At 45.3% G+C, this 23,228-nt stretch overlaps 1 protein-coding gene across 6 annotated transcripts in view; it reads left to right on the top strand.

The window, feature by feature from the left end:
* LOC115099063 (histone-lysine N-methyltransferase SUV39H2-like) overlaps positions 1-23,228 on the top strand; it is a 70,783-nt gene that overhangs the window by 26,334 nt on the left and 21,221 nt on the right. For 4 of the 6 annotated variants that reach the window (XM_029616359.1, XM_029616357.1, XM_029616362.1 and 1 more), the window contains 2 exons: positions 10,836-10,982; positions 20,177-20,306. In XM_029616359.1, the coding sequence (XP_029472219.1) occupies positions 10,836-10,982; positions 20,177-20,306 (277 nt within the window). Of the gene's footprint in view, positions 1-10,835; positions 10,988-20,176; positions 20,307-23,228 lie in introns of all 6 variants that reach the window. The other 2 variants (XM_029616358.1, XM_029616360.1) reach the window with 2 other exon arrangements.

Genomic DNA, 23,228 nt, shown 5'->3' with positions numbered 1-23,228 from the left:
ATCTAGATTATTCTTTTTTAGAATGGGTTTGATGATTGCCGAGTTTAGGCATTATGGGTGGTTTCCTTCCATGAGGGAAAGGTTTACATTTTTAGTTAATGTTTTGGTTATTGGTGGTTCGAGATTTATTATTGTTGTAATGGGTATGGCGTCAATAGGGTGTTTAGCTGGGTTCATTTTTTTGATGATCATTTGGATTTCTAAGGAAGATGCTGTTTCAAAGTTGGACCAGGTTTTTGTTTGAATGTTCAGTAATTTCTGATCTTGTGAGTCATTTTTTAGGTTGTTCTTTATGAGGATTTTGATTTTTTCGTTAAAGAAGTCTGCGAAGTCATTGCTATTGATCTTTGGTGTTGAAAGTGATTGATCGTCGAAAGATGATTTTGTTAGGCTTTTTACTATGTTGAAGAGCATCTTAGGATTTTGTTGGTATTTGGTTATTTTTGTTACTACTTTTTTTTGTTTTTGTTTTCTGGATGAGTTTTTTGTATTCGGCTAGTTGTGTTCTGTATGCGTTTAGTAGTGTGGTAGTTTTGTTTTTTCTCCATAATTTCTCTATTTTTCTGAGTTTCCTTTTGGCTGCTCTGATATTTTTTGTTGTACCAGAGATTCTGATTTTTTGGTTCTTTTATAATTTTTGTTATTATGGGATCCAGGAAGATGTTGCGTTTTCTGTGTTTGAAAGATCTATATTTGTTAGTCAGTCTGAAGATTTGCTTGAAGAGTTTCAATGCAGAAAGGTGGACAATAAGAGACGGATTTGATTGTGTTTTTCTTGTGGTGCGTTTATAATTTGAAAATAGATTTGTGTGGATGATAGTGGTCTGACCATGGTATTTTTGATATCTTCGTTTAGTGGTTAGACCAAAAATTGATATTGATGAAGATTAGGTCTAGTGTATGACCTGCTTTGTGCGTAGGGCCATTGATAATTTGATTGAGACCCAGTGATGATAGTGCATCAATGATTGAGGAGTAGGCAGGCGAGTAGGGGGCAGTATACTAGGCAAATTTATAAGTGTGGAGAATCAAATTTCCAGTGGAGAGCAATTGCTTGTTGGAATTAGTTTCATCTGTAGGTTTTTTTTGGTGATGAGCATTAGGCCTCTGCCTTTCTTTTTAGGTCTGGGTAAAGAAAATGTTCTATAGGTGGAGTTGTTGATTTGGTTGATTATTACTGTGTCAGTGTTTTTTGCCCATGTTTCTGTGATGGCTATAAAGTCTGGTTTTTCATCTTGGAGAAGGTCGTTGATTGGTATTTTTTTGATTATTGATTGGGCATTAAAGAGTAGTAAAGAAAGTGTTAGTTCCAGAGAGAGGTGTTGTTGTTGTGAGTAATGGTTGTGTGTTGATATTTAAGTTTTTTGTTTTAGATTTCGTACCTCTTTCATTCCAGTTGTTGTCAGTATTTGGTCCGTTTCTGTTGTCCTTGCAGATTCAGGAGAGTTGATGGTTTGCCATTCTTCTTAACGTTTGGAGAAAATATGGAGATTATGCACTGCTGGCACTGCGGATTGCAAGAAGGGGTGCACAAAGGGGAGAGCCTCTTTGTCGCGCCCCTTCGGCGCGCGGCGCATGACGCCTGGAGGTGTTTTTGTCTTAGCGCTGCGGCGCTGGCAACGTCGGATTGGGGGGCGTGGCTAGGGATCGCGATCTCCCTCTCTGAGGTCCCAGTCCATCCAGCCTGCCTGGTAAGCACTGCTCAGATTACCCCTGGTAGTGTGGAGGAGCAGCAGCAGCCTGAGGGCAGGGAAGTCAGGATCCCAGTCCCACTTACATAGTAACATAGTATGTGGTGGCAGATAAAGCTGCAGGGATCCATCCAACCTACCTGGTAAGCACTGCTCTGCTCAGATTACCCCTGGTAGTGTGGAGGAGCAGCAGGCTGAGGGCAGGGAAGTCAGGGTCCCAGTCCCACTTACATAGTAACATAGTATGTGGTGGCAGATAAAGCTGCAGGGGTCCATCCAGCCTGCCTGGTAAGCACTGCTCTGCTCAGATTACCCCTGGTAGTGTGGAGGAGCAGCAGGCTGAGGGCAGGGAAGTCAGGGTCCCAGTTCCACTGAGGCTCCAGCCGCTCTGCCCCCCCATGGCCATTGTAAGGACTCCTGGACTAGGGAAGCATTTCTTACTAAGCCCACTCTGATGACCTCTTCTCCGTTTTCCGCTACCTTCGGTTTGGCACACCAGCAGTCTCTAACTTAGTTTACCACCTTGGTACCCACCATTAGGCTGTTCAGGGGGTTTGTGAGCCTGCAGTGTAGGCCGATGACAGAAATCTAAGTTTTTCCTGTCCTCTTTCTGAGGTCCCCTGTACCTTTTCTGGAATGCACATTTTTCCCCTTTTCAGTCCCCTCTTTTGAGAGCCATACGGACGTCATTTCCTATTTCCTTTGCTTCCCTGACTCACCAAATCAGTCCAGATGCAGGGTCTTGCACCCCTACCAGCAGATGAAGACGCAGGAAGCCTCGTTTGCTGAGCTCGCCTGTATTCCCTGCCGACAGAGGCAAGACCGTGCAGCCTGGAGGGGTCTGGGGACCTTGCTCCTGCGGGCACAGATGTTAGTGACAGGAGGACGTGTAAAAGTGGCCTTGGAAGGCTCTGAGGTGAAGAGGAGGCATTTGTAAAGCTGAGGGGGAGAAGGTGCTCACTGAGAGGGGGGCTTGGAGTAGGAGCACAGAAAATTGCCACACATAGGAATGGGGATTGTTAGACCTCAAACAACTTCCAGAAGTCTGTGTTTGCGATGAGCTAGCACAATTAAAAACGGATAAAAGCAATAGGGCCAGACGGGATACATCTGATCGTATTAAAGGATATCTGAGAAGTTCTGGATAGTAGCATAGTAATGATGGCAGAAAAAGACCAAATTGGTCCATCCAGCCTGCCCAGCAAGCTTCCCAAGGTAGTAACTGCCGCTCCGTGCAGGTTACCCCCATGTTTCTGTTAAGGGTAGTAATTGCCGCTCCATGCAGGTTACCCCCATGTTTCTGTTAAGGGTAGTAACTGCCGCTCCATGCAGGTTACCCCCATGTTTCTGTTAAGGTAGTAACTGCCGCTCCATGCAGGTTACCCCCATGTTTCTGTTAAGGGTAGTAACTGCCGCTCCATGCAGGTTACCCCCATGTTTCTGTTAAGGGCAGTAACTGCCGCTCAGTGCAGGTTACCCCCATGTTTCTGTTAAGGGTAGTAACTGCCGCTCCGTGCAGGTTACCCCCATGTTTCTGTTAAGGGTAGTGACTGCTGCTCCGTGCAGGTTACCCCCCATGTTTCTGTTAAGGGTAGTAACTGCTGCTCCGTGCAGGTTACCCCCATGTTTCTGTTAAGGGTAGTAACTGCCGCTCCATGCAGGTTACCCCCATGTTTCTGTTAAGGGTAGTGACTGCTGCTCCGTGCAGGTTACCCCCATGTTTCTGTTAAGGGTAGTAATTGCCGCTCCATGCAGGTTACCCCCATGTTTCTGTTAAGGGTAGTAACTGCTGCTCCGTGCAGGTTACCCCCATGTTTCTGTTAAGGGTAGTAACTGCCGCTCCATGCAGGTTACACCCATGTTTCTGTTAAGGGTAGTAACTGCTGCTCCGTGCAGGTTACCCCCATGTTTCTGTTAAGGGTAGTAACTGCCGCTCCATGCAGGTTACCCCCATGTTTCTGTTAAGGGTAGTGACTGCTGCTCCGTGCAGGTTACCCCCATGTTTTGTTAAGGGTAGTAACTGCCGCTCCATGCAGGTTACCCCCATGTTTCTGTTAAGGGTAGTAATTGCCGCTCCCTGCAGGTTGAGGCACGGCTGGGGTTAGATACCCCATTAGCTGTTTTCCCGGAGCCGCTTCTTATACCAGTGAGTAGCAGGATTTACCGGGGAGCCGGTTCCTCCCCCTTACACCCTGAGACGGCATAATTCCTCGGGGGTGGGGGGGCTGCCTGTGCCACGATTGAGGTCCCAGGGGCGTGTTTTCCCCTGGGTGGCACAGGGAGGAATTCGCGCCTCTGCCGGCCTCGGCCTGTCCCGTCCCCGTCTAGCGCGGGAACGGTGGCCATCTTGCCTCCGCCACGCTCCAGTGTAGGGCTGGATGCAGGGGGAGGAGAGATCACTCCTTCGCAATCCCTGTCGAATTTGAACCCTGTTAGACAGCGGCTCCCAGTGTCTGCCTCCCCTCTGAGCTCTGACACCCCCGGGCCTTACAGGGGCAGCTTCCCTTTTCTTCTGCTTTTAATGCACAAGGCATTTTTGGAGGCTGAGGCTGAGTTTGCAGGCTGAGGAGCTTCCGCCTGAGAAGGTGGCTAGGCTTTCTGGGGGTTCAGATTCCTCCAGAGGGAGGACAGGCCGTGCGGATTTGGATCTCTCCAGGATCCCGGCCTCTGATCCACCGGATCCCCCTTCGCTGTACCCTCTCCTTGGGGATGTTGATGAGCCCACCCCAGTTGAGGGGGATGACCTGAGGGTCCTCAGATTATTTCGGAGGGAGGAGCTTGATCATTTAATCCCTCATGTTCTGACGGAGCTTGGTATTGAGGCGCCGCAGCCGAGCTGGGAGGCTACCAAGGGGGACCCGAGGCTTCGGGCTCCTCCTGAAGCTTTTTCTTTTCACCCTATGCTACTATCACTTGTGACCTGAGAATGGGAGGCTCCTGAGGCCAGCCTTCGGGTGGGGTGAGCCATGGAGAAGCTCTACCCGCTGCCAGACGAGTCCTTGGCCGTCCTTGGTCTCAAAAGTGGACGCGGCTGTTTCAGCCATTACTAAGCAGACGACCATTCCGGTTGCAGGGGCTGCCGTTCTTAAGGATCTTCAGGATAGGGAGTTGGAGGTCCTTCTTACGAGGATTTTTGAGGTCTCGGCGCTTTGCGTTAGGGCGGCGGTCTGCAGTAGCCTCATGCAAAGGACGACTCTTCGTTGGGTGCAACAGTTGCTCACCATGCAGGAGTTGTGTCCAGCGGAAGCGGAGCAGGCAGATTGCGTGGAAGCGGCTGTGGCTTACACCGCGGATGCCTTGTATGATCTTCTTCGGGCATCCTCGCACACTATGGCTTCGGCGGTCTCTGCTAGAAGGCTTCTGTGGCTCCACAATTGGTCAGCCGATGTTTCCTCCAAGGCCCAGTTAGGCAGTCTTCACTTTAAAGGGAAATTCTTGTTCGGGTATGATCTGGAAGCCCTTATCAAATCCCTAGGGGACAATAAGGTGTACAATTTGCTGGAGGACAAACCTCAAACCTCCAGGGATTTTGGGTTGGCGCGTCCTTGGTTCCGGGGACAGCACAAGTTTCGGCAGGGCTCTGGCCTTCACTCCACGTCAGCCGTCGACGAGGTCTCAGGCTTGGTCTTATTCCTTTTGCGGCTGCAGGCCTCTCCGCGACAGGGGTCCTCGGGGATTTTCCGGGGAGAAGTCCTCCCAAGGAAGGTGTCCTGGCCCACTCCTCTGTTCCGGTGATAGGCGGCCGCCTGTCTCTCTTCTTCGAGGAGTGGGTCAAGATTACGTCAGACCAGTGGGTTCTAAGCATCATCGAACGCAGCTAAGCTTTGGATTTTGCACACCCATTGCGGGACCTGTTCTTGATGTCGCCCTGTGGGGCCCGTGCAAAACGGACAGTGGTGACTCAAATTCTGGGCCGGTTGAAAGCACTGGGAGCATTTGTCCTGGTCCCGACAGATACTCCATATATTTTGTGGTTCCCAAGAAGGAGGGCTCCTTCCGTCCGATCTTGGATCTTAAGAAGGTGAACAAAGCGCTTCAAGTACCCCGTTTTCACATGGAAACTCTCCACTCAGTCATTGCGGCCGTCCACGCCGGCGAATATTTGGCTTCTTTAGACCTGACGGAAGCATATCTTCACATAGGGATCTGCGAACAGTATTGGCGGTTTCTCAGGTTTATGATTCTGGGCGAGCATTATCAATTTCAGGCCCTCCCATTCAGATTGGCGACAGCTCCCTGCATCTTCACCAAAGTAATGGTGGTAGTAGCTGTGGCTCTCAGGCGGGAGGGGATTTTGGTTCATCCCTATCTGGACAATTGGCTCATTCGTGCAAAGTCTGAGGAGTTTTGCAGGGCAGCGGTTCAGTCGGTAGTGGACCGGCTTCAATTCCTCGGTTGGGTCGTCAATTTTGCCAAGAGCCAATTTGTCCCGTCCCAGGTGCTGAACTTCTTGGCTGCTCGGTTCGACACATCGGTCGGCAAGGTCTTTCTCACGCAGGAGCGAATCGACAAGTTAACGGCGCAGATCTGGCGGCTGTTATCTCTACCACTATCCCGGGTTTGGGATTACTTGCAGGTGCTTGGTTCTATGGCATCTACTCTAGAGTTAGTCCCTTGGGCCTTTGTTCATATAAGACCCTTGCAGAGGGCGTTACTTTCTTGTTGGGTCCCGAAGTCGGAAGAGTTCCAGATCCGATTGTTGCTCTTGGAACTTGCCAGGTCCAGTCTCCATTGGTGGTTGATTCCGGCCCACATGCAGCACGGGATGGACCTGGAGGAGCCCCAGTGGGTGATCGTGACGACAGACGCCAGCCTCTCCGGCTGGGGTGTAGTTTGCCAATCGAGGGCAACAAAGGGCCGATGGACAGAGCAGCAGGCGAAATGGTCCATAAATCGCTTGGAAACCAGAGCAGTACGTCTGGCATTGAGCAGTTTCCTCCCCCTGGTGAGCCATCGATCAGTGCGAGTATTGTCCAACAATGCAACAACGGTGATTTACATCAATCGTCCGGAGGGGGGGGGGAGAACCAGAAGTCGTCCAGTGGCATTGGAGGCCGACCGGCTAATGCTCTGGCGGAGCGTCATCTGATCCGTCTAGCAGCTTCTCAAATAGCCGGGGTCGACGAGGCGGATTTTCTTAGTCGCCAGTATCTAGATCCCGGAGCGTGGGAACTTTCCGAGGAGGCGATGCATCTCGTGACTTGTCGGTGGGGTGTTCTTCACCTGGACCCGATGGCGACTCAGAGAAATGTGAAGGCGGTTCGGTTCTTCAGTTGCAGGAGGGAACATGGGGCGGAAGGTGTTGATGCTCTGTTCCTGCCGTGGCCTCGCGACATTCTGCTGTACATATTTACTCCCTGGCCATTGGTGGGCAAAGTCTTGCGAAGGATAGAGGCTCACACAGGCTCAGGAGTGGCCACGGCGGCCATGGTTTGCAGATCTGATCAACTTAGTGGTGGACGGTCTTCTTCAGCTCAGTCATCTACTGAATCTTCTTCGTCAAGGTCCAGTGTTTTTCGATCAAGTGGATCGCTTTTGTCTAGCGGTTGGCTTATGAGAGGTGGCAGTTGAGTAAGAGAGGTTATACGGATTCGGTTATTTCCACCCTTCTGCAAGCGCTAAAAACGTCTACTTCACTCACCTATGTTTGAGTCTGGAAAGTTTTCGATTCCTGGTATAGCGGGTTGAATATGTCCCAGCGACGCGCATCAATTGTCTATATTCTGGCGTTCCTACAGGAGGGTCTGATGAAAGGCTTGGCATACAGTTCTCTCAGGGTTCAAGTAGCGGCCCTGGGATGTTTGCGGGGAAAGATTGACAGGACATCTTTGGCGGCTCATCTGGATGTAATGCGTTTCCTGAGAAGTGCTAAACATTTGAACCCTCCGGCTCGTCCAGTGTGTCCTCCTTGGAGTTTGAATCTGGTTCTCCGTGGCTTGTGCGGTCTTCCGTTTGAGCCTTTGAAACAGGCCACCTTGAAAGGACTAGGGGGCATTTCATGAAGTTAGCAAGTAGCACATTTAAGACTAATTGGAGAAAATTCTTTTTCACTCAATGCACAATAAAACTCTGGAATTTGTTGCCAGAGGATGTGGTTAGTGCAGTTAGAGTAGCTGGGTTCAAAAAAGGTTTGGATAAGTTCTTGGAGGAGAAGTCCATTAACGGCTATTAATCAAGTTTACTTAGGGAATAGCCACTGCTCTTAATTGCATCAGTAGCATGGGATCTTCTTAGTGTTTGGGTAATTGCCAGGTTCTTGTGGCCTGGTTTGGCCTCTGTTGGAAACAGGATGCTGGGCTTGATGGACCCTTGGTCTGACCCAGCATGGTAATTTCTTATGTTCTTATGTAAAGACTTTGACACTTAAGGCGATTTTCCTGATGGCTCTCACTTCGGCACGGCGCATCTCTGAGCTTCAAGTGTTGTCCTGTAGGGAGCCTTTTCTCAGGATTTCAGATTCAGGGGAGTCCCTTAGGATGGTGCCCTCCTTTCTATCGAAGATAGTGTCGAAGTTTCATTTGAATCAGACAGTGGAGTTGCCTACCTTCACGGATTTGGATTGGAATTTGCCTCCGGCTTGCGACTTGCGAAGATTAGATGTGCGGCAGATTCTTCTTCGCTATCTGGAGGTCACTAATGCTTTTCGTTTGTCTGATCATCTGTTTGTCTCATGGAGTGGTCCTAAGAAAGGACATAAGGCAACTAAAGCCACTATTGCCCGATGGTTGAAGGACGCCATATCTTTGACATATATATGTCTTGGGCGCTCAGTACCGGAAGGTTTGAAAGCGCATTCAATCCATTCTCAGGCTGCGTCTTGGGCGAAGAGTCAGTTTGTTTCACTGCAGGAAATTTGCAGAGCAGCTACTTGGAAATCTTTACACACTCTTGCTAAGCATTACCGTTTGGACGTCCGTGCTCCAGATGGCGACTGTTTTGGCAGTAGTGTTCTTCGAGCGGATCTCTCCAGGGTCCCACCCCATTTAGGGCAGCTTGGGTACATCCCAGCGGTCTGGACTGATCCTGGTTCGTACAGGGAAAGGAAAATTTGATTCTTACCTGTTAATTACCCCACCTCCCCACCGCCCCTTACAGCTCCCACCCTCACCCCCCCCCCCTAATCTACCCTCCATACACTATACCACCCCCCCTGCCCCTATACAACTCCATATGTACAGCAATATATAATGAATACCTTGTACAGCACCCCCCACCTTTCCTACCCACCCCGCCCCACTATACCCTGAATCCTCCCTCTCTAATGCTGCTCCCTAACATACCTCCGCCATCCTTCGCATCTTTCTCCCCACATCCCCTTTGCGCATTCCCCCTCCCCACCCCCCGCCCAATCCCTTGCATTGCTTCCTTTGTACATGTTTAATATTGTTTATTATATGTAATTTCTTTTATCAGTTCTTTTTGTCTACTTAACCATCATTCTCATCCCCTCTTTCTCCCCGTCCCCTGTGCCCATTCCCCCTCCCCACCCCCCACCCAATCCCTTGCACTGCTTCCTTTTGTACATGTTTAATATTGTTTATTATATGTAATTTCTTTTATCAGTTCATTTTGTCTATTTAACCAAATCATCGGTGACGCTCGTTGGCTCTACAGTACAGTTACCTTTTCTTTTATCTAGCTATCCTTCTACCACCGATCATTGTAATTTCCTTTCTCAGTTACCTGTAAACCGACATGTGTATATACGAATGCCGGTATATAAAAGCTATAAATAAATAAAAATAAAATAAACATTTTTGTTCCTGTAGTACCAAGGATCAGTCCAGATGCCCGCCCATGGAATCTGGAGAGTCCGTTCGGTATCGTTTTCATTCTGCAAAATATTCTCAAGTGGACAGCATTCACGTTGCATATGGAAGTGCTCCCTCCATGTACATAAGTTCCAGACGTTATGCAGTTTTTTCATTAAGTGGTTTGATATAGCCATTGGTTCTTATGTTGAGGTTGATATGTTTCGTTCTGCTATGGTATGGATTATACTGAAGGATCGCAGGTGGCACACTGGGTTATCAGGGGGTGCGTTTCAGCTTTTTTCTCTGACTCCTTCTGCTGGAAGGGAGGCACCACCCAGGGGTCTGGACTGATCCTTGGTACTACAGGAACGAAAATTAGCAGGTAAGAACCAATTTTCCTTTCTCCGTCTCCATCTCCTGGCTGGATAGCGCAAACCCACGCATCTGGACTGGTCTAGCAGGAGTCAAGGAAAGGAAACTAACAGGTAAGAATAAATTTCTCCTTGACAGGCACACACAAGAAATTGCTCTGCATGTCCTCTCTGTGCAGGCTGACTGGTGTACGAATGAACAGAGCCCATGCAGTCGTGTGATAGAGAAACATAGTTTGTGGTTTTTCAGTATGGGCACAGTAAAGGGAAGGATATTTAGCTACACATCCCTCTCAGTAACACAGTCCATCCTTTCATGACTGCAGGTCTCCAAATTATGTGAAAAATATTAAGAGTTCCATTTCAGGATCCAGGTTTCACCAGTGCGTTCTCAGTTTGTAGGCGTGTGTCGTGTGGTTTCTTAGCACAGAAGCACTGGGCAGGCCCACAAAGCAGAGGGGAAAACTCTCTTTGGTGCTGATGGAGGGCACATTTCATTTTTTGGGATCTTCCTAGGCAGAAATGCTGCTTGAAATCTTTCTTGAACCCTGGCAGCACCAGAGCGGTCTCCAGTTCCTTTAGCATGCATTTCTAATTATTTGGCCGAAGTACAAGAGGAAAAGGTGGGAGAGAACTGCCAAGAGCTTGTTTACAGTGAGCTGTAGGCTAGAGGCCACTGGCAGATATCCCTGTAGCAGGACTGAAAGAGGGAGGGAGGGAGGGGATCCAGGATTTTAACAATTGTGTGTGTTTGCAAACCTGGCGCTGGCTCCCTGCGTCTTCTGACTGCCTGTTTACCAACCTGAGACTGAGCAGAACGTATCCCTGCAGCGGTCGGTGAAGCAGGCAGCTAGCACCAGGCTTTCAAAGGAATATATAAAAGGGCAAACACAGTTCCACGTTCTGTGGGCTTTCCCAAAATGAAGATGTTTCAGCCGTGCACATGATCTTGGTATTTCACACGGACCTTCTGTGTCATGATAATTACATAATGTATCGCAGTGTTTTCTTACACTTAGGTGATCACAAGCGAGGAGGCAGAGAGACGAGGGCAGCTGTATGACCACAAGGGCATCACGTACCTCTTTGACCTTGACTATGACTCAGACGAGTTCACTGTGGATGCTGCACGATATGGAAACGTCTCTCACTTTGTGAATCACAGCGTAAGGTGTTTCCTCCATGACTCTCCTCTAGTTTGCATGTGTCCGGGTGGTAAGCACTGGGCTCATAGCCCACACAAGCCATAATGATCTCCTGTCCTGGTGATCTCCTTATAAATTTAGCAGGGGTTATTACATCATCTGAGTGAGTTTTGTTGTGAAAACACTTTTTAGGAAACTGGTTGAGAGATTAAAGTGGACAACAGTAAAGTGAAGGGTAAAGAAATGAATGCCCAAAAAGTACATAGCTCTGTAGAAAGTTGGCATAAAAGTGGGCAAAATATAATTTTACACCAAAGTAATAGGTGTAGAGGAGTAAACAATTATATTTTCGGCCAGCTATGTGTGTGTATGGAGATGGGATGCTTAAAGCCATGTGTACGATAAGCTTCACGCAGATCTTTGGAGGATCAAGCAAACAAGGAAACTTATATTACCAGCTTAAGAATGCCTCTTTGAGAGATCTCAAAATTATTAAACAAAACGCACACAAGTTCTCTGTCAACAAGCAAATGACGTGGGTCCCACCGCATGGACCACTCTTTGAGCTCAGTAGAGCTTTGCTTAACTGAGCACGTGCAGGAGTACCTGTGTGAGCGCTGCCTTGTGAGCCCCTCAGTCATTGGACCAGGAAGTGGCAATCTACCTATTCTCCCTACGGGATCAGCCACCTGTCTGTGTCGGAGATAATCAGAAAGTAGAGAATTTCTATTCCATTCTTCCAAGCAAGTTATGATTTGCGCCAGATGCTTTTCTGCTCATATGGGCTGTCTATCTTATGTGTGTTTTTCTACCAGGACAATTCAAAAGGTAATTCAGGATCAAGTATAAATGGTCCTCTCTATCAGCCTGGCTCAGACAGGTGTGGTTTTCTTACCTGGTTCAACTCTTGGTGCATCATCCAATTTCATTGGGAACCTCGCCTCACTCCTAAGCCAGGAGGGGGCTTGTCTACAGCATCTGAACCTACTTCATCGAGAGCTCATTGATTTCTCCATGAGCACCACCCAAGAAGGTAGAGGATATTTTGATTTCTGCAAACATCAACTTGGATGTCATATGCTTTTAAGTGGAAAAGATTTCTCAACTGGTGCCAGTCATCATATTTAGATCCTTCTGCTTACCATCCTAAGGATCTTCTTTGATACCTGTTCTCCCTGTTTTCCTCAGGTTTGTGTATGTCTTCAGTGAGGGTGCACCTAATTACTAGAAACACAGAAATGTGACAGCAGAAAAAGACCTGTATAGCCCAACTAATTGCCCGTTTACCTTAGCATTATAATTACCATCACTTCCTTTAGAAATCCCCTGTATTTTATCCCATGCTTTCTTGAATTCAGGTACTGTTTTTGTCTGTTCCATGCATCCTTTCTGTAAAGAAATATTTGCTAAGATTATGCCTGAGTCTACCCCTTTCAACCCCTCATTCTAGAGCCACTTTCCACTAAAAGAAGTTCACCTCCTTTGAGGTATTTGAGAGTATCATATCTCACCTTTCTTCCAGGGTGTACATTTTTAGATGTGACTCAAGCAGTTAATCGCTGTTCCCTGTACATACCCGGATCAGTCCAGACGCCTGGGTTTATGCATCCCTGGCAGCAGATGGAGACAGAGAAAAATCGCTGTTCAATACATTAATCCACAAATTGTATTCGATCAGAAGGAACAAAAGGAACACTAAAGACACAAATGCTTTTAAATAGTTCTTAGTGACCCCGACACGGCCGTCGGGGTCTTGGGGGACCAACAGGCATTCATGTCATCTCAGAGAAGCTTAGAGACGGCGAATTCTTCAAAAAGGTGTTCTCAAGGAGACAAAAACTCTGAAGAACGTATGACCAGCACTTTCAATGAACACGTGATAAGGCAGGAAACAACTCACATAGTTCCTTCAGGAAAGGCCGAGTAGGAGATTATTTCATTTTAACCAACGTGTTCCACAATCAAGTATTAAACAAGGCGGACCAGAGGGAGAGGTTCCACAATGGGGACTTGCTGTTTAATAAGAATACCCGCCTGCCCTTGCTCTGGGTAAGGAGGGTTTATTTCGTCAAAACACCTCAAGATTTAATACTTGATTGTGGAACACATTGGCTAAAATGAAATAATCTCCTACCCGGCCCTACTTGAAGGACCCCCCTGACGCAGCCCTGGTGCAAAACACGCCTGTGTCTGGGTTACTATGAACCATTTAAGAGCATTTGTGTCTTAAGTGTTCCTTTTATTCCCTCTGATCGAATAAAATTTGTGGATTAATGTATTGAACAGTGATTAACTGCTTGGATCACACACCTTGTTTTTTGGTATTTATCTACATGTTTACACCGCATATTCATTGTGCATTATTAGATAAGAACATAAGGAATTGATATACTGGGTCAAACCAAGGGTCCATCAAGCCGAGCATCCTGTTTCCAATAGAGGCCAATCCAGGCTACAAGAACCTGGCAATTACACAAACACTAAGAAGATCCCATGCTACTGATGCCAGTAATAGCAGTGGTTATTCCCTAAGACAACTGGATTAATAGCAGTTAATGGACTTCTCCAAGAACTTATCCAAATCTTTTTTAAACCAAACTACACTAACTGCAACAAATTCCAGAGCTTAATTGTGCATTGAGTGTGAGAATTTTCTCCGATTAGTCTTAAATGTGGTACTTGCTAACTTCATGAAGTGCCCCCTAATCCTTCTATCAGATAAAGTTAAACTACAAACAGGAGTCCCACAGGGTTCAGCCCTGACTGCAACACTCTTTAACATTTATCTCCTCCCAGTACGTCACCTACTCGCTGGACTTGGAATAATACACTACATATATGCGGATGACATACAACTACTGTTACCCATCATAAACACAATTGAAGAAACAATGAAACTGGCTAATATGTATCTTGAAATAATCAAACAACTCCTAAACCAAATGGAACTGGTAATAAACATTGATAAAACTGAATTCTTACACCTAGAACAATAAAATATACACCCTACACAACCTACAATCGCAATAAAAAATAAACCGTAGAGTTAGCAATAAAAGTACGGAATCTAGGGGTAATAATTGACCCTGAGCTTAACAAGAAACACATTTCACAGAAATTTAAAAGAAGGTTATGCCAAACTAATGGTCCTTAGACTGAAACCCCTGCTAACACTGAATAATTTTCGCACAGTCCTACAGGCAATGATATTCGCAAGCACAGACCTCAAGTTACCATTAGACCACTCCAAATATTGCAAAATTCCGCTGCTAGAATTTTGACAGGCAAAAAGAAGAGACCACATCACAGGTACACTTGCTGAACTATACTGGCTTCCAATTAAACAAAGAATACAATACAAAGCATTGTGCAAAATTCATAAACTAATCCATGATGAAAAGGCCAACTGGCTTAACACAGCACTGCGTGTACATGTTCCACACAGAAACCTGAGATCTGCCAATAAAGCTCTACTAACTATTCCTTCTGTTAATCAGCACGCCTCACTCAGGTAAGGGAGAGAGCACTGTCGCTGGCTGGACCTGTTCTATGGAACTCCATGCCACTCGAAATAAGGCTGCAGAGAAATTTGAAAATATTTAAAACTGGCTTTTTAAACAAGCTTTTTTATAAAGAGAAGGAGGAAAACAGTTGAAAGATAATGACGCACCAAGTAATCAGTTTTTTCCTCTAATTTCTCCAATTGCATATTAACGCTAGATTTGAACCGTTTGACAGTTTTTCAACCGACATATAAGCCTTAATTAACACAGTCTTTTCTTATTAAAATATGTTACCGTACTCTGGCACATGAATAATTTGTAATCTATACCAATTATAGTTTTTTTTTGTTTTCTTATTGTGCCTTTCTGTAAACCGTTGTGATGGTGAATTAACTTAACAATGGTATAGAAGAGTTTTAAAATAAATAAGTGTCTGAAAGAGTAAATAATTGATTCACATCTACCCGTTCTAGACCTCTCATGATCTTAAAGACCTCTATCATTTTCCCCCTCAGCCGTCTCTTCTCCAAGCTGAACAGTCCTAACCTCTTTAAGTCTGTCCCCATATGCTTTTAGAATGAAGACCACCGACCATTTTAGTAGACACCCTGTGGACTGACTCATCCTGTTTAAATCCTTTTGAAGGTGCGGGCTCCAGTATTGTACACACTATTCCAAGTGAGGGCTCACCAGGGACCTATACAGGGGCAATCACACCTCCCTTTTTCTGCTGACCATTCTTCTCCCTACCCTACCAAGCATCTTTCTGGCTTTTACTGTTGCTTTATCTGCTGTTTGGCCAATCACCCCCAGATCCCATTCTTCCTTTGTGTTTAGGAGAATTTCACCTCCAATTCTGTAGCTTTCACTTGGGGTTTTGCAACCTAAATGCATTACTGTGCATTTTTTAGCATTAAATCTTAGCTGCCAGAACTTAGACCATTTCTTGATCTTCACTAGATCCCTCGTTTTCCACACCTTCCTGGCTGTCCACCCTATTGCAGATTTTGGTATCGTCAGCAAAAGATAAACCTTTCTCAAAATGTAGAAAAGAACCGGTCCAAGGACCGATTCCTGAGGCACGCAAAACCCCCTCCTCCGAGAGAACTCCATTTACCACTACCCTTGGCTGCCTCCCACTCAGCCAGCTTCTGACCCAGTCAGTCACTCTTCTAAGATCCATACCAAGGGCGATCAGTTTATAAGTCGTCTGTGTGTAACTGTGTCAAGGCCTTGCTGAAATCCAAGTGCATCACATCTAGCGCTCTCCCTTGATCCAGTTCTTTGGCCATCCAATCAAAGAAATTAGTTAAATTGTCATCTAGTATTACCAGTTAAACTATAATATTTATTTATCACTATGTTAAATTGTCATCTAGTTATATTGTTCCATATGTTCTACAGTTCTATGTAAAGCTCCGCTCTCTGTTGGGCAGTTCATTGTTTTATGTAAACCGGAGTGATTTGTAGTCCCTACAAGAACTTCGGTATATAAAAATTAAAAATAAATAAATAAATAAATTAGGCACATTCGTCTGTTATCTGGTAAAACCATGCTTCCTTGGATCTCGTGATCCATTGGATTCCAGAAACTGCACTGTCCTCTGTTTTAGCAGCGATTCCATTAGTTTGCTCACCACAGAGGTCAGACTGACTGGCCTGTAGTTCCCAGCCGCTTCCTTCCACTTTTATGAAAGGAACCACATCTGCCTGTCTCCAGTCCTCCGGAACTGCTCCAGACTCTAAAGAGACATTGAAAAGGTCACCAGCAGAGCTGCCAAGATATCTCTAAGTTCCCTTAGTACCCTCAGGCTTATCCCATCTGGCCCCATCATTATAAGAACATAAGAACATGCCATACTGGGTCAGACCAAGGGTCCATCAAGCTCAGCATCCTGTTTCCAACAGTGGCCAATCCAGGCCATAAGAACCTGGCAATTACCCAAAAACTAAGTCTATTCCATGTTACCATTGCTAATGGTAATTTTGTCTACTTTAGCTCCACATGAATGCATTGTTCTGAAAATCGAATGAGGTTTACCTCACTTCCAATCCTATTTGTGTTTGTTTTATATGGTCCTGCTCCAGGCCCTTCCACAGTGAACATCAAACACATATTTGTTAAGCAATTTCACTTTCTTCCTCATTAGCCTCTACATATTCCTCCCCGCTTTTGCACTTCCTTCTATCACTAACATATCTTAAAAAAAAAAATTGCTCCCCGTTTTACCGTGTTTGCTGTTTTCCTTCTATTTGAATTTTTGCATTCCTGACTACTTTCCCAACTTCTCTTGGTGTTTCCAGATATTGTCGCCTGCCTTCCTCGTTCTGCGATTTCTTGTAGTTTTTGAACCCTATCCTCTTCTCCCTTATTTCAGCTGCTACTTTAGAAAACCTCTACCCTTTATTTACTTTTCTGCCCAAATGAGTTGCCCTTTTGATATCTCTCTTTAGTTTTGCCCACGGCCCTTCTACATCCCTCTAGATTTTGACGTGCTCCCCCGTTTTGAGAGAGTTGGTTTTCCTGAAGTCTAGGACTCTCGCCTTAGAATGAACCTTGATCACTTGTGTCCTAATAGTGAACCACAAAGGAGAGCTGTAGCTGCACTCAGCATTAATAATACACAAAAGATAAGTGCAGAAAGAATTTATTGGTCCATATATAGAGCTTCAACAATGAGGTTTAAATGTTTCATAAAGCGACAACTCCCTGTGAATCTTCACAACTATGAATATTGATTGCTGTCCCTCCCGACGCAGCCTTCAGCGAAAGATGGGTTCCGTGTCGCAGGACCCTTTAAAGACGCATTTTTTTTTTTACTTATAATTTTATTAAATGATCAAAAGAGTACAAAACAGGCAGCATGACAAGGCTCAACATCAGAACATAAAGAGTATACAGTCTGCGCCACATGCCCCCCCTCCCAAGATACCCCCTCCCCTCCCTTCCCTCCCTCCCTGCATCCATGTAAAGACGCATTTTGTATACAGTGGAGTTGCTGCACTTATCTTTTGTGTAGTACTAATATTGAACCACACCATCTGGTGGTCGCTGGCTCCCAGATGATCATCCACTACATCCAGAGATACTGTCTCCGTAGGTAAGCACCAGGTCCAGTATCTCCCCCTCCCGTGTGGGCTCCCGTTACCAGTTGACAGAACAGTTCTCCTTGCAGAGAATGCAGGATCTCCCTGCTTCTAGAAGACACTGCAGCTGGGATGTCCCAATCAACATCTGGAAGACTAAAATCCTCTAGAAGCAGAATCCCCCCCTTTCACAGCAATCCTGTGAATGTCCTCTATTAAATCTCTATCTCCTCTTTCTGTGATGGAGGTCTGCATATTACACCCTCGTTCCATGCCATCTTTCCAGATTCACCCACAGTGCTGCCTCCTTACCTTCTAAGCCCAGCAGTGCTGTTGCTTTAGTATTGTTTTTTTTATATATAATTCAGCAAAAAATATAGTGGAGGAGATGAGCGGTATAACCACCGTTAAAGCACCATATATAAATAGTATAGCGCTAGAAAATTGTAGGAACCTTGTAGAAGAGGTATAAATCGAGATATAATAAATGTGGAATGTTTCCAAAAACTGTATTCAGACGCTGTAGATCTTGACCCCCCCCGACATGGACCGTGTTTCACCACAAGGGCTGCATCGGGAGGGACTGAAGGCCAAAGCTAGTAAGTAACGTGGCGTCAGTGAGAGATCAGTCAAGCAGCTGCAAGTTCGCAGGAGTAGAGAGGCATGATGGGCTTAATTGCCCGGATCAGGCAGGAACAACCAGGACCACGGTACCCGGAACAACAACACACAAACTTGTACATGTAAGGTAGGCTGGTATCGGGTACAGCAGAGGCAGGAACGCGCCAGAAACGCCAACAAGCAACCAGGGGCAGGGCATCTGTCATGAGACCGTCTCCAGCTTTTGTTTCCTATGACCCCAAATGGATGGGAAAAGCAGTAGCAAAATGTACTCTTGTCTAATTGGTTGGCAGACTGCATTGCACATTTGTTCTACCCTGGCTGGTCTCCAGATTACAGAGCTGGTCAACGCCCTTCTAGTGTGGGCCACGGCAGCCTCTGTGGCTCGTTTCAAAACTACCTCTATTGACGATGTCTGCAAAGCAGAGACTTAGGCGTCTGTACACACCTTTTCATCCCACTGTTGTCTGGACAATCTTTCAAGGAGTGACAGTAAATCTGGACAAGCAGTTTTTAATAACCTATTCTCCCAGTAGTCCACTTTCCACAAGGGAGTCAGGTTCGTTAGTGTTCTGGAGAGCTGCCCTCAGCTTGGGACTCTCTACATGTCATGGCTAATTCAGCTCTGCTTGTCAAGGAAACCTTGCGTTCAGCTTCTCAAATGCTTTTAGATAACCCTTCATTTAAGCTAGTTCATCTAGACTAGTCAAGAGAATGCTTGCTTTACACTCAGGGACCAACCCTCTGGAACGCTCTTCCCTACAAATAAAGAGCGAAGCAGAATTAACAACCTTTAGAAAAATGGTGAAGGCATTCCTATTTGAACAGCCTTTCAGTACGTATATTTAACAGATATAGTGCTTAGTAGGTCTCAATTCTCTCAGTAATAACAAAGAGCCAGTCGGACAGTGTTATTATGTTTATGCCTTGTTTTATTTGCACTGTTTTTGATTTATGATGTTTCTTTAAACAACCAATCTACGAATGTGCCTTTCTAAATCGCTTAGCAGGTTAATCGATATATAAACATAAATAAAGTGAGTTTACTTACCGTGAATGGGTTTCTCCGTAGACAGTAGGATGAAATAGCCATATTTAATATCCGTCCTCCTCCCCGGAGAGTCAACTGTTTAGCTAAAGATAAGCTCTACACATGGACTGAGAGGTTCACAAGACATTGCTCATGCGGGAGCTCCTGCACATGCTCAGTAGCACGAAGCTTTACTAAGCTCAGTGTGTGTGGTCGGGTGATGTCGCCTGCGTGTCATGGCTAATTCATGGAGAACCCCATTTATAGTAAGCAAACTCGCTTGCTTTCTTTATTTACGGTGCTTGAAGCTTATCTGTTCAGAAAAAGCTTCACAAAATGAGTTTATGTAAAAGTAATATGTTTTTTTAAATATTTTCTAAGGCCAGCATGTTAATGTTTCAATACAAGTAGTTTAGAATTCTGGGCTCGTAGCCCTCATACAGTAAGTAGAAGAAATCTGATTGCCTTGCAAGTCCTTTGTAGTATTTGAGAAAAGAAAAGCCAGGTATTTACCAGGCTATATAGATGGCATGGAGAGCCGTGCCTCTATTAACTTTAGGCTTATATCTAACGGTTGTAGAGCCTCCATGCTAAGTCATCTGGAGAGCGCATGCCGTGGAAGTCTGACTTGCAAAATACAATGTCGCTCTCTAGGAGTTTTATGACCTTTGACGCAGGCGCCTCAACCAAAACTCGGACAAGCTGAGCTTTCTTTTTCAGCGTTTTGTGAGAGATACTAGTACCCTAAAGATACCATAACTTAGCATGGCCCTGCGTCTTGAGCTCGTCTTCTGGTCATATCCCCCGTCTCATTTTACTATTTTATGCTCATTGCTGCTATAGTTTTTACATTTTTAAACATATTAGGAAGCTTAATTGAGACACACTATTTGATTTTTCTTTCACTGAGAATGTGTTTATATATTTGCCTGAAACGTGTTGGGAAAAGTTAAACCTGTATCTTCTCTTTTCAGTGTGATCCAAATCTGCAAGTCTTCAACGTTTTCATCGACAATCTGGACATACGACTCCCTCGTATTACCCTGTTTTCCTCGAGGTTTATTAGGGCCGGAGAGGAGCTTACGTTTGATTATCAGATGAAAGGTATTGATACCGTACATTAATAGACGACCCGCACGCTAGCTGATCTTGCAGATCTCGTCTGTACACAAAAGGAAGTAGTGAGATTCGTGCCTCAGCGTTTCCCATTCTTTTTACAGGCTCACCTTTTTAGGATGCTTCCTCAATTTTAATATTTTAAACCACTTGCTCCCTGATCTGTTTTGCACCAGTCTCTTGGCTTTACAGACTTGAAATACTGCCACCTTTCAGTTTGAGGTTGACTTCCAACCATGAAAACGTAAACAAGCTAGTAAGAATGAAACTTTTCTGGCAGTTAAATAACTCCATCCTGTCATTTTCAGAGCATTTTGTGTGCTATGGAGGTAAAAGACCTTCAGGTAAGGCTGAAATTCACCGACGCTCTGAGCTAGTGACGGAGAGAGATTTGGGGTCATGTAGTCTTGATGGGTTTTCAACTGTGATCCTGTGTACAGTTTAATTTTTCAACCTACTAAATTGAACAATAAGACCAATAACAGCTGGTGCACCATAAAATTGCACAGGATTTAAAATACACCCTATAAATGAATGGCCCTGGCTAAACTATCAGGTTTCTTGGCCGTATTCTCTTTTGCATTAAAAGAAAGGTTCTAAAATTTGGGTTGGAAGGGCTCCGGGAACGACTGGGCTTTAACTGCATGCAGTCCTAAGAGTAAGAGCTGAGGCAGGCGATCATAAAGCTGACGTGGACTCAGAAAAACGCCGCTAAATACGTTTTTGAGGAAAGGATTTTCATTTTTTAACCATGGTTCTGTATATCTTCTGTATTTTTTTTTAATATGATTATAATCCGTAACACTAAGATTGAGTGAAACCTAGAAATCGCTGTACTTTTAAATATAATCTGTGAGCTGCTCAAGATGTTTCCTGCACTAGAGAAATGACTTGACTCTCACCATTTCAAGGCTGACTTGCTGATTCCCCTCCAGCTGGGAGGGTTTACTTAAACCAGCTCAGGATTTCCTGGGCTCACTTTAGTAGCACTACCGTGAGCCTATGAGAATAAAAAGAAGCCTGCTGTTTCAATGAAAGAGAGAGACTTTTCTACTTGCTCCTGCTTTCTCTGAAAGTCCTCTGTGCTTGTGCACAGGGCACCCCAGACCTGTCCCAGCGCCTCCCACTTCCTCTGCCCTCCCCATACAGATTCTCACTGGTTTTGCACGGTCCTCCTCCTCTGGCTGTCACTGTGAGCCCCTTCTATCCATAGAGAGAGCAGTCCAGGGCTGCACTAGTGACTCCACTCTGCCCGCGGCCTTACCAGACCCCATCGCTGTCTTACTACATCTCAGGCCAAGAAAAAAAAGTGCCATTGTTTTCTCCTTTTACTGGGAGTCTCTTATTAATGTGCATGCGATTGCAGCGAGTATCAAGCTGCAGTTCAGAGATGACTGGAGAGGTTTCCTGTGGCCTCCTGGATAGGTTCAGAATAGTAACCCAGCAAAAAAGACCAACTGTTCCATCTAGATTTCCCCAGTTATTCCTGTTCATACTGCTAAGGATATGTCCCAGTTGCCTGTAGGACGGCTCTGCCTTACAAAAGGCTGTTTTTGTCATTCCCCCATTATTTTCACCTTCCTGAGTTCCTGAGCATGCGAGATTTATTTATTTATTTAATTTTTACTCTTCTGGATCACTGAAACTGCTCCCAGCAGATTACAGTAAACTAAAAATATGCAAGATTAGGCATTTACAAGAATAACAAAATAAAAACCAAACTGACATTTGATATAGATACTGCCTATAAAATCTAATGTAGACGTTTAAAAATAGCTGAGCTCGATAACAGTCCCTAGATCCTGCCCAACCGTTATTACCACATCTGGGCCAATAGATGCAAAAGCGAAGTTTTTGTTCCTGAGCAGCTTGGAGCATTTATTGATTCCAAGAAAATGCTCGTTAATCCCTTAGATGCAACATCTAACTAGACAGCCTGTGTATTATAATAATAGCAGGATGTATTCTTTTTTTGTTCATGCAGTGGCAGTTTCTCTGTTTGGTTATCTTCTGTTTCTCCTTATTTCTGTCTCTCCCTCATCATTGTGGTCTAAAGAGATTGTAAATAATCTCTTAATTTACATACTTCCAAATGTGTTTTTCTGTACAAAGTTCGATGCTTTGTTAAAAAGAATTTTAAATTCAATAAATATGAAGTTAAATAAAACCAAAACTAAAAAAAGCTGCCAATACCAGCGTGACTATTGGCGAACGTCCATTTGCTTAGATCCCCCGGGCAGTTCCAGCTGTGTCCCCCGCCACCAGCGACCCACACGAGATGTGCGCACAGACCTGGCTGCCCAGTCACTTCTTTGCAGCTAAGGATCCTTGGTGCTTCTCCCCTGTCGTCTTGAAGTTTGCCACTGTTTTAGCTTCTGCCATTCACTCGAGGAGGATGAGCCACGCATCCTCCATCCTTCCTGTGAAAAACAATATTTACTGACATTTTGGGAGTCTACGTCCTCATACGATGATCCTAAAGGTTTACGTCTTGATCGTTTCTCCAATGTAGAGGAGACACATTTAGATCCCCAAGCCTCATCTCGTAGGGTTTTTGGTGCAGAGCCCACACTATTCTCCACACCATTATGGGAACCTTTCTCTGGATTGCCTCCTGTACCCTGTTGTGGGTTTGGACTCCAGAACTGGACATGATAACCCTAGGAGAGGTCTCTCCAATGCCAAGTTCAACGGCATGAGAAATATACAGCCACATAATACACAAAGCCAAAAGAGTTTACTAATGCTTATATATATCCCCAAATATCTGCAGAAAAATACCCCCTCCCTCCCCCATTCTCATGCCCCCACTAATAGAGCTTCATCCTATAATAAACCCTTCTCTCATTAAACCACCCCACTTAGATGGTCTCTCCATGACAATATTACTCCCCAACATTGATCCTAGTT

Source organism: Rhinatrema bivittatum, chromosome 9, assembly GCF_901001135.1.
Source record: "Rhinatrema bivittatum chromosome 9, aRhiBiv1.1, whole genome shotgun sequence".
Lineage (NCBI taxonomy): Eukaryota > Metazoa > Chordata > Amphibia > Gymnophiona > Rhinatrematidae > Rhinatrema > Rhinatrema bivittatum.
This window is presented reverse-complemented; position numbering and strand designations above follow the sequence as displayed.